The 16,250-nt window shown below is 47.1% G+C and overlaps 1 protein-coding gene across 1 annotated transcript; it reads left to right on the forward strand.

Moving 5' to 3' along the window:
* The first annotated feature begins 282 nt into the window (after nucleotides 1–282).
* LOC124718967 (anther-specific proline-rich protein APG-like) lies at nucleotides 283–11,519 on the forward strand. The gene is made up of 4 exons (XM_047244637.1): nucleotides 283–332; nucleotides 8,550–8,954; nucleotides 9,046–9,435; nucleotides 11,083–11,519. Exons 1-4 carry the CDS (start codon nucleotides 321–323, stop codon nucleotides 11,131–11,133), a joined length of 858 nt encoding a protein of 285 aa, XP_047100593.1. The 5' UTR covers nucleotides 283–320; the 3' UTR covers nucleotides 11,134–11,519.
* The last annotated feature ends 4,731 nt before the right edge of the window (nucleotides 11,520–16,250 follow it).

Genomic DNA, 16,250 nt, shown 5'->3' on the forward strand with positions numbered 1-16,250 from the left:
CGGACTCCGCTGGTACGGCGAGGCGAGGCTGGCGGATGGCGAGATAAGGCGGCGGGCGCGCGTGTGTGTCCAGGATCCGCGTCCCGTCACCCGTCACCCGCTCCAGCCCGCTATAGCTCCAGTTCCAGCTGGAGCGCGGCGCCGCCACCAAGGCTGACCTTGCCACCCCGCCCCGTCCCGCCCCACCCCACCAGGCCACACCCCGGCGAAAGCGCGGCCGCCCCGCGCCGGCCCGGGGTATAAAGCGGGCGGCCGCTCCCTGTCTGGTCACAGCAGTCCCCACAGTCTGGGAAACAGCCGTCTACACTCACTCTCCAGACATGAGGACATCTGTGAGTATACCGCACTACCACACACTACACTCCTAACTTCTGGCTTCCATCGCCTTACCTACACCTTCTTCACTCACTTCATCAACTACTTCAACTACACCATACCACTATAGCCTTTAACTTCTAGCTTCCTCTTATTTTCTTCCTCATCAACCCTAACACCAGTTTCCTACCTAACCGTCTTCTGACTTCCATAAATCTTCTCATCTACTCTAATTTTACCACACTTTTGAATCCCTATCTTCTCTTCATCAACTATGACTACACCATTATACTACAGCCTCTACTTACCAAACCTTACTGTAGCTATGCTTTCTGTGATTGCACTGAATTATTTCCAGCACTTCAGAATGCTTCATCATTTGCTCCACCTCTAGTGGTACATGCGTCAATGTACATATTGACATCCCACTTCAGGAACCCCCTTGTTTTTCTTGCTGTTGTAGTCTGACGAATTTTGCACTGCTCTCCACAATCTATTCTGTGCAACTCTCTTCATCTCTGGATAACTAATACACATTTTATTACTGTATTCGAGCTTTGGTCTCCCTTTATCATTTTTACCCCTCTGCACTTCACCCCACTGTCTATTCAGCTGCTACCCGGCACCTCAGTACTTGACCCATCGACCCATTCTATGTTTCACTCTTGTGCCACAGTGCTTTTCTCTTCCCAGTTCTATTCAGCACTTTTTCATTAGTTTCATTTCAAAAACTCGTGTTCTGACCTTGTTCTTACTGTTTATTGCTCAGGTATCACTTCCGGACACTCTGGACAAATATTTCCTGAAGAGACACCGCAAACTTTATATTTCACATTAATACATTTTTCTGTTTTCAGAAACGCTTGTTTCACTATTGCCAGTCTACATTTCATATCCTTATTACTTCTGCCGTCCTTCACTACTGAAGTAGCAAAACTTGTCTTCTGCATTTAATATTTTATTTCCTAATCTAATCACCCGATTGAATTCAACGAGACTGTAGTACCGTACTCGGCATCTACAAAGTTGACTCATCATTCTTGTGCAATGCACAACTTCTATTTCTTTCATCATCGCGTTTTCTAGTTAATGATTGCCTGAATTTTTTTCTCTCACTCATTCTGAACTTTTTCTCCTGTGTTTTATTTTTCTTGGAGAACTACTTCCTTTAGCAATTTAACGCATGCGTAAAACTGAGACACTTGAGCTTGGCGATACACCAAATTTCAGGGGGCCTGCTGGCTCAGTGCTTTTAGTTTTGGAAGATATCTCGCTGCACCTTAAGGCGAGTTCTGCTAGGCCGTACGTGGTGGACATTCCACCTCAAATGTCTGCACGCGGTTCAGTTATAACTTAGGATATTTCCAGAGGAATACGGCAATCGGAGTTTGTTAACTGACTTCAGTTCCTGACAAAGATCGAAAGCAGTAGAATGACCTTCAGTGCGTCTTTATCCATCGACCAGAACAGTCATCTAGCACACACGCAGTGTGCCACTTTTTTCCAAGGGAAGTAATACAAAAAAAAAGTAATTTTTACGATATTTCTCGTCGATATCTACGGCTTCTGGACAGCTTCGCTGTATTCTAGAAGCAAAATCATCGACGTAGATTATGTTTCTTTGAGATGTATATAGCAGAAGTTGGCAGTACAAAGAGACAAGTTGAGAGGGTTTCACTCATTGCGTGGTGCTTCTTGCGAACGGTTCAAGATGTACGGAACACGTTCGCCAGAATTACGGCATATGCTTAACGTGATAAATTTCCACAGAAGTATACTGAACTCCGTCGACCGAAAGGTACTGTGTATATTAGTAGGGCGATGTTTGCGAACAGGCTGCGACTACGGAAACAGGCCCACTGCTGCCACCTCTCTGGGTGTGCCTGAGACAGACCCCCTCCAGCGATCTGAGGAATCGCCTGCCCACCGCAGTCGGTGTGCATTACGGCGGGGTGCACCGGTTCCTTCTCCAGGCGCAGGTAATGCAGTCATAAACGCACGGGCGATCGGATTCCGTATCTCGCCGTCGCCCCCTCCCCTCCCCTCCCCCGGTTTAAAATACCGCGCACCTCATGCAGACACTTTCTCTGCGAAATTTCGTCTCAGATTAATGTGAGTTCACAACGAAACGTGCCTCTGAATAACTGTCAGCTTCCGAAACGACGTGAAAGGCAAACAGTAAGATCGTATGTCTGCGTGCTGAGTTATCAAATGTAGCAGCAGCTCCAACATAAATGCAAGAAGTTGAAAAACACACCTTATGTCGCTTTAGCACGCGGTTGTCTTCGGATGACTTCAAGGCTTCGACGAAAGTCAGCAGCGAACTGGGGCAACTTTGTTGTAATTTATGTTTCATTTGGCCTCCGGCAATCGTCCGCAATTTAGCCAGCCAAAACGCACAGGCATTGACGAAATATCTTTTTGTGGAACACACTATTTGACAAGTGTAATGTAAAATTGACAAAAAGGCTAGATTACCAAAGGCCTTTCGGCCAGCCAAAACAACAAATGTTGGTTGAAATTAATTGAAAACAGTAGTTGAACGACCAGTACAGGATGGAAGTGCTGATTTATCAAGGACAATTATTCTTGAACACTGCTAGAGTGTTTGGGATCGCCATCAGATCGGATTAAAGGAAGAAACCGAAGGAATTCAGAGGTGCTCTGCTAGATTTGTTAGCGGTAGGTTTGATCAACACGCGGTTATTACGGAAGTCCTCCGTGAACAAAAATGGGAATTCCTGGCGGGAACACGGCGTCCCTTTCGTGAAATACTGCTGAGGCAGTTTGTAGTACAGACGTCTGCCACAGAATGCAGAACGATCCGACTACCGCCATCACACGCGTCGTGTGAGGACCGAGAAGACAAGATAAACGAGGGAAGCATACAGGCAGTCTTTCTTCTGCCGCATCATTTGTGAGTGGGACAGGGAAGGAAACGACTAGCAGTAGTACAAGTACCCTCTGCCGTGCACCGTATGGTGTCTTGGGGAGTATGTACCTACATGTAGATGCAAACGAAAACACAAAAAACGAGCAAGAAGCAAACACTGCAATTACTTGCTGGCCGTTGTTGCAAATCGCGTCACGATACTCACCTACATTACGACCGTTAAAATACAGAGTATCGATACCTTACAGGTAGTGTTAAAATTTATCGTGCCACTTTTGGAAAGATTTCAAAACAAAAAGTACTGGAGCTCCTTGTACCTTTGTCATTTAGAATGTTCTCGACTTTTTTAACTGCGCAAAAGGACGTCTAGCTCTTCAGTCGGCTTCCTCTTTCCTGTATGTGTCTGTACCACTTCAGAATTTTCACCCAAAATGGTCAGAGGCCGACCAGTGCCTCGAATGTGGTTGGCTGCTGAATATCTGTTGAACAGTTAATTGTACGTGGTCGAGCCAGAAGTCTAATAGCCCACTGATTACGTAACGACGACAACCTCGCTTCTAGCTACAATGGGAAAAACCTCAATCCTGCTTTCCCGTACTGAGAAATGGGTCGCCAAATTAACAACGTGAAAGGCGACGTGTGTGGTGCGGAGTGGTGTGCGCATAACGGAGCCCGGGAACGTGAGTACAGAGTCGCAGCCGTGACAGACGTGGGCAGCGGCTCGTGTCGGCGGTGATCGGAAAGGCGCGATCCAGTTAAGCAGCCGTCTATCTGAGCCGCCGATCTGCCGCGCTGCGGGGAGACTGGGGGACCTTCGGTCGTGGAATGTCCGCGAATGGGCCGCGGGAAACGACTCCAGTTCCCGGGGCGGTGAGCGGCCCGCCGAAGGTTCCAGCACCCCCCCCCCCCCCCCCCCGTCCCCAGTTGACAGAACGTGGATAATTGCTGCGCCCTTCCCTCGCCAATTCCCAGCCCTGGGTGGGATTAACTTAGTGGGGTCGAAGTGAGCGAAATGTCCCCCTTGCGTCGTAGAAAGCAGAGAACATACCGGAAAAAGTAGTCCGTGCGAAACCCAAATCGCGCTATACAAACACGCACAGTTTTGTCAAGTACCTGGGTTAGCGTTAACTTGGCGCTTGTAAACACCCGATGGTTCAAATGGTTCTGAGCACTACGGGACTTAAGATCTGAGCTCATCAGTCCCCTAGACTTAGAAACAAATCTAACTAACCTAAGGACATCACACACATCCATGCCCGAGGCAGGTTCAAATGGCTCTGAGCACTATGGGACTTAACTTCTGTGATCATCAGTCCCCTAGAACTTAGAGCTACTTAAACCTAACTAACCTAAGGACATCACACACATCTATGCCCGAGGCAGGATTTGAACCTGCGACCGCAGCAGTCGCGCGGTTCCGGACTGAGCGCCTTAACCGCGAGACCACCGCGGCCGGCTCCCGAGGCACGATTCAAACCTGCGACCGTAGCAGCAGTGCGGTTCCGGACTGAAGCGCCTAGAACCGCTCGGGCACAGCGGCCGGCTACACCCGTAGGATGTTGGATTCAGTAACACATAGTCGCCACCTAAGGTACTAACCGTCAAGTCTGGCTACTGCTCGAAACTGCAACAGCCTCGAACACTTTTTAATTTTTTTATTATTTTTTTTATGGACAGGTCTTGGCAAGTGATGCTGAATGGAGAGTTATTTACACACGGAAATTAATATCTGGCGTGTCCTGGGGAAGTGTGATAGGACCATTGCACAGTTCACGTTGTACATTGATGACTGAACAGATAGTATTCGTAGTAATCTCGATCTTCTCACGCATGTCTATAAGAAGTTGTATCATATGTAGAAAAGCGGAAGTAATATGAAGTTACAGGTTGACATAATATTGGCCCGATGGAAAGCATAATTAGTTCTTGGTATTACGGATAATCAATCTTGCAGATTAAGGTACGCAAAACCTGTACAAATCTTTGAGGACACGAATAACGTGCTACAACTGCAGTCAGTAATGTCTGGAAATAACAATGCGTAGAGAAGTTCAGAAGAAAGATCACGTAATCACAGTTGTGGGTAAAGTAAATGGAGGATTCTACAACTTTCTTAAGGTGCTGTAAAAATGGAGTTTGTCTGCGACAGAGGTTTCTTTGGAAACACTTGGGCGACCAACACTAGAATACTGTGTGGGATCAGTTCCAGATCGGCCTGACTGAGTGCGAACAAAGAAGGGAGGGCACTCTGCAGTTGTCCGCTGTGTCTTCTGTAGTACCAACCACAGACTGCACGCGCCAGTGCAGTGACGCTGAAGGCAGATTTAGAGCTAGCAAGAGGTCTGTGAATGGGCAGGTGGCCGCTCTCTTCCGAGCACAAATGTTCTCTTCTCAACAAGAGGGTGGCCTCAAAATGCGGCAGTGTACGACGCACTCGAACGAAAAAGTAAAACACAACGAAGTAGACACGGTATAAAGTTTCAGTGTCACAGAGAGACGAGACTATTGCTTTATTAGAGAGGCAGCAACCCTTATAGCTCCACGGATTTTTCTGTTTCACTTACCACTTCTTTCACGTCCGGCAATTACGTCGTTACGTGAAAAATGTCGAATTGCTCCACGGTTCAGGATTCACGCTAAACTGTAGGTCCTCCTATAATTGTGTGGGTAAATCGGTGGAGATGTCAGTCGAAAGCAACGCGTCTGGTGAAACAGCGTGGCGTTGAAACCAGTCTTCTTGCTGATGACAGCTTTACTTGCTAGCTACAAAGTCCTTGACGTCGTAGTTCAAGAGAGCTATAAAGTGTTCGACTCGACGGGTTATTTCATCAGCTTCTGGCAATGAAGTGTTACTTTCAGATAAGTTCTGCACCAGAAACTTTACGGCGTACATTTTGTTGCAGCTAAGACATTCTGCAGTCCAGGACGTGATTCTTAGCCACAAACTTGACAGCTACATTGCGATCATGTCTGTCCGAGTGACGCACGTGCCATCCGCAATTAGAATCATTTTTTTAAGCTACCTGCTACGTTTAGCATCCGTTCTTTATTGTGTACCATGTACAACAGCAAGTACAGAACAGAGCTTCCGCCCTTTACGGCAGTTCAGTCAGATAGAATTTTTTTTTCTGTCTGCTGCCGCTAGAATACAACGCTTTGCCTTTCAGTTGCTAGACAGGGCAGAAACAACTGTACAGCCTTTGTGGTAGCCCGCCACTTGTCACTAGCCCCACATTCCCTACGAAGGCCACACGGTTCGCCACAATCCCCCGCTGCTCTGTCAACTACTTGTCGCAGCGGGTCCGTCTTTATCGTGGCGCAGCGGGCGGCTCGCTTAAGGCTCCGGGAAAGTGCAGAGTGGCGCGTTTCATTGACAAGCCGTAGCGGATCTGGCCGGCAGGCGGCGGAGAAGAATGGGAGGCGGGAACAAGACAAGCGACCGGCAGCTAGCTGCGCGCCCTTGACATCTGGACAGCTCAGCTCGCTACTGTGTGATTCAGCGGGTAGCGGTTAGCGGCGGAGCCACGTGCCCGCAATACAATCCCTTGTTCTTCAGCCGTTTGTTTTTCTTTACCATCTGCCCGCTCCGACCTTGCAGTAGCCAAGATACTCCAGGCACGCGCCGTGCATCGGCTGACTGTTGCCATTTAACAGCGTGGTTCCGGCATTCGGAGCAACTGGGCTAGCTCACTTGACAAGCTGCAGCCGCGTTCAGTTCCAAAGTGGGGCAAGTTGTGCCTTGTATCAATCAGTCTCTCCTTTTATAAGAGGTACATTGAAATTACTTGCTAGCTGAATTCAGCTGCGTTCCACACACAACAGACAACAGGTTTTAATGCAGCCACTGTGGGCAGAACGCTATTTTGACAGCTGCGGGATACTACTGTCAAAAGTGACGCGAACACGGCCCTGTAGTAAGAATGCTTGACTTTACTAAGAATGCTTTGTTGTGGTGCATTTGGAACGGTGGACAGTTGCGCTCTGCACAGAGTAACTCAGTTCCGAGCCGTTATGCACCAAGTAACGAGTCACTCTAAACATGTTACTTCATATTTCTAAGACCCACGGTCTCCGCTGGACTTCAGAGCTGCGAAACCAGTGATGTACGGCGTTCTACGGCGAAAAATACCAATTTTATCCCATTAGCACTTTAATTTCGCAAAATCCTTTCTTGGTGAGCGTCTATGTGACCCAAAAATGGTTACATGAAAATTTAATGTCTCCGAGCCAAGTCATGTACATTGAATGTTATTCGAACAAACTCTATCGCTGAAACTATATTATATTCAGGGTGTCTCAAAACCTTTTGATTAAATTGAAACATGTGATAGTCTGTCCACAACCGATTATACTGAGATAGGAAACCAGTGGTCGGAAACACACATTTATTATGTTGTGCAGATATACAGCGCACAGCGCATAACAACAACGTAGCTCATAGTAACTGTTCAAAGGCGACGATCGCCAGTCGCAGTGCATGTACTGCAACGGCGTATCAAGTTTGGCCGCACTCTCTCAAACATACCTGGTGTGTCTTGTAGTAGGAGACGGGCAGATCAGACCCTAGCAACTACGTGTTTATATGTTTCTACGCGGGTTTCCTAAACCAACATCTTGACGTAATCCGAGAGGAAAAAAAAAAAAAAATCACGAAATGTGAGATACAGCGATCGCCCTGCCCACGGGACAGGGCCTCCCCTTCCTGTCCAACAGTGAGGATACGCAGAATGAGATTTTTCACTCTGCAGCGGAGTGTGCGCTGATATGAAACTTCCTGGCAGAAGGCGAGTTTGGAAGGTAGGAGGCGAGGTACTGGCAGAAGTGAAGCTGTGAGGACGGGCCGTGAGTCGTGCTTGGGTAGCTCAGTTGGTAGAGCACTTGCCCGCGAAAGGTAAAGGTCCCGAGTTCGAGTCTCGGTCCGGCACACAGTTTTAATCTGCCAGGAAGTTTCAGTGAGGATACGTGTTGCTCAGGTGTTCACGGACATATTCATCAAAGTGGACTGGTGCAACACCGTGTTGAAACCACGCCCTTGAACGGACAACAAGTAGTACAAGTCTCCAAGAGCTGCCTTTGCAATACATGCATCTGAGACTGGCGGTTGTCACATTGATCAATCAATATGGGCTTCGTTGTTGTTATGCGGTGTACGCCGTGTGTGTCCATAACGCAATAGATGTGCATTTTCGACCACTGCGTCACTGTCTCAATACAATCGGTTGTGGTGCCACTATCACTGTCAGAGCACCCTGTGTACACAAACAGTATTACTACGGCTGTCAGCTGGAGCCTGCGACAAGCAGTCGGCGTGGCTGACGCGCGCGCTCTCTTGTGCCCGCAGGTGGTCTTCGGGCTGTTGGCCCTCTTCGTGGTGTCGGCCCTCGCGGAGGAGGAGAGCAAGGCGGCTGCCCCCGCGCCGGAGGCGGACAAGAAGCAGACGAAGCGCGGCCTCTTCGACCTGGGCTACGGCCACTACGCGCCGGCGCACGCCCCGCACGTGGTGCACGTGCCGCAGCCGCACCCCGTGCCCTACCCGGTGGACCGGCCCGTGCCCCACCCCGTGCCCGTCCCCGTGGACCGCCCCTACCCCGTGCAGGTGCCCGTCGACCGCCCCTACCCCGTGCAGGTGCCCGTCGACCGCCCCGTGCCCGTGCCCTACAAGGTGCCCGTGCACGTGCCGCAGCCCTACCCCGTCGAGGTGAAGGTGCCCGTCGACAGGCCCGTGCCCTACCCCGTGCCCGTCAGGGTGAGTACCGCACAGCAGCACCGGCAGCGGCAGCAACAGCCCTAGCTAGCGCCAGCCCCTACTGACACGGCGCCTTCTTCTTCCTCCGCAGGTCGAGGTGCCCGTGGACCGCCCCTACCCGGTTGAGGTGAAGGTGCCCGTGGACCGGCCCGTGCCCGTGCACGTGCCGCAGCCCTACCCCGTGGACCGCCCCGTGCCCGTGCCCGTGCCCGTCGACCGCCCCTACCCGGTGCACGTGAAGGTGCCCGTCGACCGTCCCGTGCCCTACCCCGTGCCCAAGCCCTACCCCGTGGCCGTGGACCGCCCCGTGCCCTACCCCGTCCAGAAGCCCGTGCCCTACCCCGTCGACCGCCCCGTCCCCCACCCCGTGCCCGTGCCCGTCGACCGCCCCGTGCCCGTCGCCGTGCCCAGGCCGTACCCCGTCCACGTCGACAGGCCCGTTCCCGTGCCCGTCGACCGACCTGTCCCCGTCCCTGTCAAGGTAAGCCCTCTGTCTGCTCTACTATCTTTCCTATTGTAAGTTCCACAGTACTGTGTTCCTCTGCTCACCTGGTGCTCCACTTACAGCCCAGCCCTTCAGAGAGACACTTGTTGCTAGTTGCTTTGTCACTTGACATCGCGTCATTCACAAAGTAGTGAGAAACACTGTGTTTCTTTCCTCTAGATTTTTTTAAATGGTTCAAATGGTTCTGAGCACTATGGGACTTACCTTCTAAGGTCATCAAATGGTTCAAATGGCTCTGAGCACTATGGGACTTAACTTCTGAGGTCATCAGTCCCCTAAAACTTAGAACTACTTAAACCTAACTAACCTAAAGATATCACACACATCCATGCCCGAGGCAGGATTCGAACCTGCGACCGTAGCAGTCACGCGGTTCCAGACTGCAGCGCCTACAACCGCTCGGCCTCTCCAGCCGGCCAAAAAAATGTTCAAATGTGTGTGAAATCTTATGGGACTTAACTGCTAAGGTCATCAGTCCGTAACCTTACACACCACTTAACCTAAATTATCCTAAGGACAAACACACACACACACACACACACACACCCATGGCCGAGGGAGGACTCGAACCTCCACCGGGACCAGCCGCACAGTACATGACTGCAGCGCCTTAGACCGCTGTACTAATCACGCGCGGCTCCATTTTTACAGCTCAGCCCTTCAGAGACACACTCGTTGCTACTCGCTTTGTCACTTGACATCGTGTCATTCACAAAAAAGTCAGAAACACTGTGTTTATTTCCTCTAGAAGCAAATTCTTTTGTACAGTTCCAAGAGTAACAGCAGTCCACTTTTTCCAGTCACTTTTAAGACGATTGCAGTGTGAAATAGCACGACTATTCCCTAAATTATTAGACTGTAACTGATATTCGTATAGCCGAGTCACCAAGCAGCCAAGACCACCTGCCACTTGACTTATTTCACCAATGGATTTATAACAGTTTCCCATCACCGATGCTAAATTCTGAAACATTCTGAATGGTCAGAGCACTGACACCGCATTAAATATCGCGATTCTCAGAAAAACTACCGATGCTGAACACAGCCTCACGAGAAAACATACGATTATGCTCAATGGAACATGTCTGTCTACAGCAATTCTGTCATGAAAGTAGCCACTGAGATCAGGATGTTGAGTATCAGCTTTCACTGGGACAGCGCACAGGAGTAAGCACTCGATGGTACAAAGTCTACAGAGAATGAAGCTATCTGCCATATAACACAATTAATACTGATACTAATGTTACTCTATCACTGACATTGACACAGTCGGTAGTAGCTTCCGTAGTTTCATGAAATTTCGACGAAATACGTACGAAAGTTCCACACAGGTTATTACTACGACAGGTAACTCCTCACGATGATGACAGAGGATGTCGCTGAAAGCTCAAGCATACAAACAAGCCTGACATGGGAATACAACTGGGTAACATTTATCCACTTTGAATATCTGTTTCAATGAGTCTCTGTGTATTTGTTTGTATATGTCAGGTGTACCACATACATATGCACCAACATTTGTCCTTTCCCAGTTTCTTCAGTCAGCAGTGTTGAAGGCCTATTGTTTCGACACTGGCTCCCGTCGTCAGGAGTCGGTATGTGACGGACTCGCACCTGTTGCAGGTCCCCGTGCCGGTGCACCCAGCGCCCGCCCACCTGCCGTACCACGGCTGAGCCGCAGCGCAGCCTGACCGACCCGGCAGTCAGCTGACCGCGCTGGGTGACCGCCCAGCCGCGGCAGCCAGCTGACACGACACCCCCCGGCAGTCGCCCTGGCCGCGGCACGACCACCACCCGATCACACACACACACACCCCACACACATCCGCCCTGCTCTCCGCCGCCGCATTCTCTCTCTCCTCTCACTCCTTCACTCTTCGCCTCTCTCTCTCTCTCTCTCTCTTTCCTTTTACTTCACTGACGTGCACTCTTCTGCGTCATTACTTTATATCTATACGCAATAATACTACATTATTGTTATTATCGTACATAAATATTTATAATGTTGATGACGTATCAAGAGTTTTGTAATGTATTTTGCAACAATATTTTTTTAGAATAAAATAGATTGTTTTGCAAAAAAGTAAACGCCTACTTACTTTAACCACAATCCTCCTTCCCCATATTCCGTATATTGTGTTGTTGTTGTTGTCTTCAGTCCAAAGACTGGTTCGATGCAGTTCTCCAGATTACTCTATGCTGTGAAAAAAATCGCTGCGTAACGACTGCAATCAACAAATCAACATCCACTTGAACCTGCAAACTGCATTCAAACCTTGGTGTCACGTTTTACCCCCTCACACACTTCCCTTCATTACCAAATTAATTACTCCTAGATGCTCCAGGATATGTCCTACCTATAAACACGATTGATTCCCACAGTCTAACTTCAAATGGAGCAAAATATTGCTGAGTACTTGTTATCCTGTTCTGCTGCTTTCATTGTTTCCAAAATTGTGAAACAGAATAATACTATTTAAGATAAAACGATCCTCAACTTGAAGGTTGGTTCGAACACAGCGGTGCCTTACCAGGAACGGCCCGTGTGGAGGTGGTATGCCTTCGCACAGGGAATTCGCTTACCTAACCACTTACAGGGCTACATACAAATTAACGAGTGCTCCGAATCAGGTTGCAACCTGAAATTTTTCACGTTGTCGAATCACTGTAACAGCTGAAAGAATCATATGACCGACAGGGGATCAATCATCATACCATTCCAGTTGTAGCGTGTTAGCTACCCAACGTGCCACATAGCCACAAGCCAGACCTATTCGGCAGTGATAAAGGATGTATCTATATGACTGCATAACAGATATCGTTCCTCCAGTGCTGCCAAATACTAAGTACGCCCATTATTTCGAAATACACGATTGTTCTTTAGATTAGGTCATGCCTGATATATTGCCTCATCCGTGACCAATCCAAACTTTTCCTAGTTCATCAAACGAAATTCCTTCCTTCACAAAATGACAGTGGAAAAAGATAGCCTCCTGCAAAGTAAGAGGGAGGTATTGGCGAATTGAATATGTTAGGGCGAATCGTGTGTCGCGACTGGGCCAGCTGGAAAGCATTGGCAAGGTTCTAAATTTCAGTCCCGCCACACAGTTCTAATCTGTCAACAAGTTCCAATAGTTCCATTAATTGTTCCTGACTTGGAGTTTAAAAGCTATCGATGACGTGGAAACCACGACCATGCAACTTCACTAGCACCACAGTGTGCTTGATTTTTCTATTTTCACTCGGTGCATAGGCAACAAAAGGATCCAACTTACGATGCTTTTTTTCTTTTCTTTTTTCCGCCATTCAGTCTCCTGACTGGCCTTAGGTGACCAACCACGACTTGCTCTTCTGCGCCAACCTTCAATGATGATGATGATGATGTCTGGTTTGTGGGGCGCTCAGCTGCGCGGTCATCAGCGCCTGTACAAAGTCCCAATGTTTACATAGGCCAATGTTTAGCTCACTCGAATCTAGCTACTGTCACAAATGATGATGATTACGAAATGATGAGGACAACACAAACACGCAGTCCTGGGGCAGAGAGAATCCCCAACCCGGCCGGGAACCGAACACGAGACCCCGTGATCCAGAGGCAGGAACGCTAGCCCACGAGCTGCGGACCCACCCCTCTTATGAGAAAGTAGCACTTGCGCCCCACGGTCCTCAATTATTTGTTCAATATACTACAATCCCAGGGTTCCCTTATACTTTTTGCCTTCGACGGCTCGCTCTGGCACAATGTATTATCATTATATCACTGAAATATCTTCGTTAGCATACTGAAACTTTAAAGTCGAAATTTGTCACTTAACACTTTTCACTACACAACAGTTGACCTCATTATAATTTTAGACGTGAAAGCTCTCAAACGGAGCTTAACAAGCCTAGTTTATATGGATACACACACAGTATAGGATCACTAACTACCGAAAGAACTAAAAGAACGTAACTCTCAGTCCTATTTGCTTGTCTATTTTTTTGCAGGATAATATGTTCGCAACCGGAATTTTGCACTACCGTTAGTACTGCATAGCAACAAATTCGGTTCAGTATTACTGGAAAGGAAATAGATTTACCGATCTCATATATCGCGTGATATTGCGACGTGGTCACAGTGAAGGTTACAGCGATTCAGTATAGGAAACAGTAAAATCTGTGTCAGTCTTTGGTCTCATGGACTTTCAGCATTACTAGTATCGATCGATTAAGATCGTCTCCAGAGAGGACTGAGTTATTAAGATTTTGTAAAAATTCGCATATCTGGCACAAAAGTTTAGATTTTCGTACAATTTCATTACCACACACGGCGCTGAAGATGACCACAATTGATAGACATCAGTGATAATAAAAACTCAAGGGACAGAAGATTTATATAAAATTTTTGTCAGAAAAAACCATGTTCTGAAATAGTGTCTTGTTTCTCCACTAGACAGTGCCACAATCCAAAAAATCGTAACAACACACACACACACACACACACACACACAAATGTCATACTAACTAATGTAAATCCACCCGATGATGGAGGTTTAAACCTTTGAAACGCGTAGTGGAAATAAATCAAACGGTGACTGATAGCAGTAAACTTGTTTCATTTAATGTCAGTAACAGTCACGGTAAAGCCTAACTAAAAATGTTCGCATTTAAAGGTAAAATTTTCAATCCCAGCAATACAAAACAACACGCTGATAAACGGCCAAATTGCAATATTTAAGGCAAGAGGATAACGCCACGAGTACAGATACCGTATTTAACGAGCACATTCGATAACAGAAATGATTTTCGGAAACCGAAGTTATACGATCTAAGAAATTGCCTACTTTGTCACCGTCATGCGCATGAAAACAGTTTGTAATGAACCAGTTGTTAATTTTGCCGATGGTGACAGCTATATCGGTAAAAAAAAATTAAAAAAATTATAGAGGACAGCTACAGACTGAGATTATCAAGCGTGCTACCAGACCCTGTAAAACGTAGATTAAAATTTTGCGGAGATGTTCAAAGACTCCCAAAACCGATGCTTACACTCATAAGTTTATGACATACATTCGAAAATTAAAGAATATACCATTTATCAAAGAAGAATTTCTTCAGTCAAATCGTAAGCTGTTGGTTAGGTGAAAACAGAGAATGAAGTTAAAAAACAGCTGCCAAGTGGACTGAAGAAAGAATAAAAGCCAATGAAAAAGAGAATAAGGCCCGTACGGAAGATTATAAAAACGAGTCTAAAATTACTGCGGGAGCCAACAGCGCCCATAAGCAAATTATATACATATAACACCAAAAGTAACTTTAGTCTCGTTAAAAATATTTGTAACGTTCTTTCCGCCTGACCAAGATGAATGGAGACTTAGGGCTCATGAAACAAAGAAACATCTTTTCGTAACTTCTTTAATCAATCATACGCCACATAGGAGCATCTTTTTTTTAATGAAACTATTTTTATGTTCTTGTGCCGGAGTAAAAGATTCGTACGAGAAAAATTCAGTGACTTAACTGTTTTTGTGGGTCGGACAATGAATTACGGAGTAACAATACGTACAATGTACGCTATTGCTGTGTCCGTTTGAATAGCGCGACGCTCGAAACTTTACTCCACTCTCCAGGGAAACCACCGGTTCCGAGGCAAGCGATACGTGATTTTTACGCCAGTCTTCCCATATTCAGTGTATTTTCACTAACTAATTTCTAGTCACTCCTGCGAAAAAGTTGTTCCACTGTTTCACAGATCTGCCATTCCGGCGCAAAAAATACTATAGTTTCATTTTTTTAAAAAGTCGATGGCAGTGTCTCTACGTTTAATGAAGATGTCAAAACTGGTACGTCATTGGTTCATGAGTCTCTGGTCACTATTCGTGTAGCGGAAAGTGACTGCAAGTACCTTAAACGAGTCAAAAGTCCGGAAAATCTGACATCCTCAGGTACAGGAAACACAGCGATCTGTGTTATTTAGTACAAATTTTAATAGCATTGATCGCAATCCAATCCAACAATAACTAGATGATTAGCCGGTTTCGCTTAAGTAAGACCCATCTTTAGATCTGCGGAACAGATCTGAGGATGTCAGATTTTTGAAATAATGCGTGTTGTCATTCAACCGAAAGGAACATTGCATCGGAAACATACTACAAATGGTCTTCAACAAAAATGTATAAAAATTGGTTGTTTGTAAACGGAAACCGGTTATCATTGAGTTGTTATTACATTTTATTGCGATCGAGACTATTACAATTTGAAACAGAGTCAAAGGCGTAACATCATCGTAGAAGATTCTGGTGCGCTCTGCCAAGTAGCTAGTGCAAGCAGCACACGAACCTCAGTACACGCTGCAGGTATCCTGGAGCAAGGAGTGTTTCTTCGTAAGTGACTCGTGTCTAGCGTACGACGCTTTTGATATGCCCCAATAAGGAAAACATCAGAAGGCTTCAGACAAAATGAGCGAAGAGGCCAAGAATTGGACGTTTCCTTCTTATCCAACGCCGGATATATCGCACTGTATGGCCCCCTCGCTCCGCTATCTGACGCCTGCCGATTTTTTTGAGTTATCTCAGAATTCTCGCGTCTACGTGACACCAGTTCCCGAAGAAGAAACACTTCTTGCCCCAGGATTCTTACAGTGTCTGGTCAGGTTCGTGTACTTGATAGACTGTGCCAGAATTTTCTACAAAGATTTTATACCTGTAGTGAGTGTGGTGGTCGCCACGTTGAACACATTCTGTAATGCACAACATTTTTGAGTGAATAGTACATCATCTTCGCTGAACTTAAGGCGCGGGTGTATTGACTGT

This window comes from Schistocerca piceifrons, chromosome 10 (assembly GCF_021461385.2).
Source record: "Schistocerca piceifrons isolate TAMUIC-IGC-003096 chromosome 10, iqSchPice1.1, whole genome shotgun sequence".
NCBI classification, from domain to species: domain Eukaryota; kingdom Metazoa; phylum Arthropoda; class Insecta; order Orthoptera; family Acrididae; genus Schistocerca; species Schistocerca piceifrons.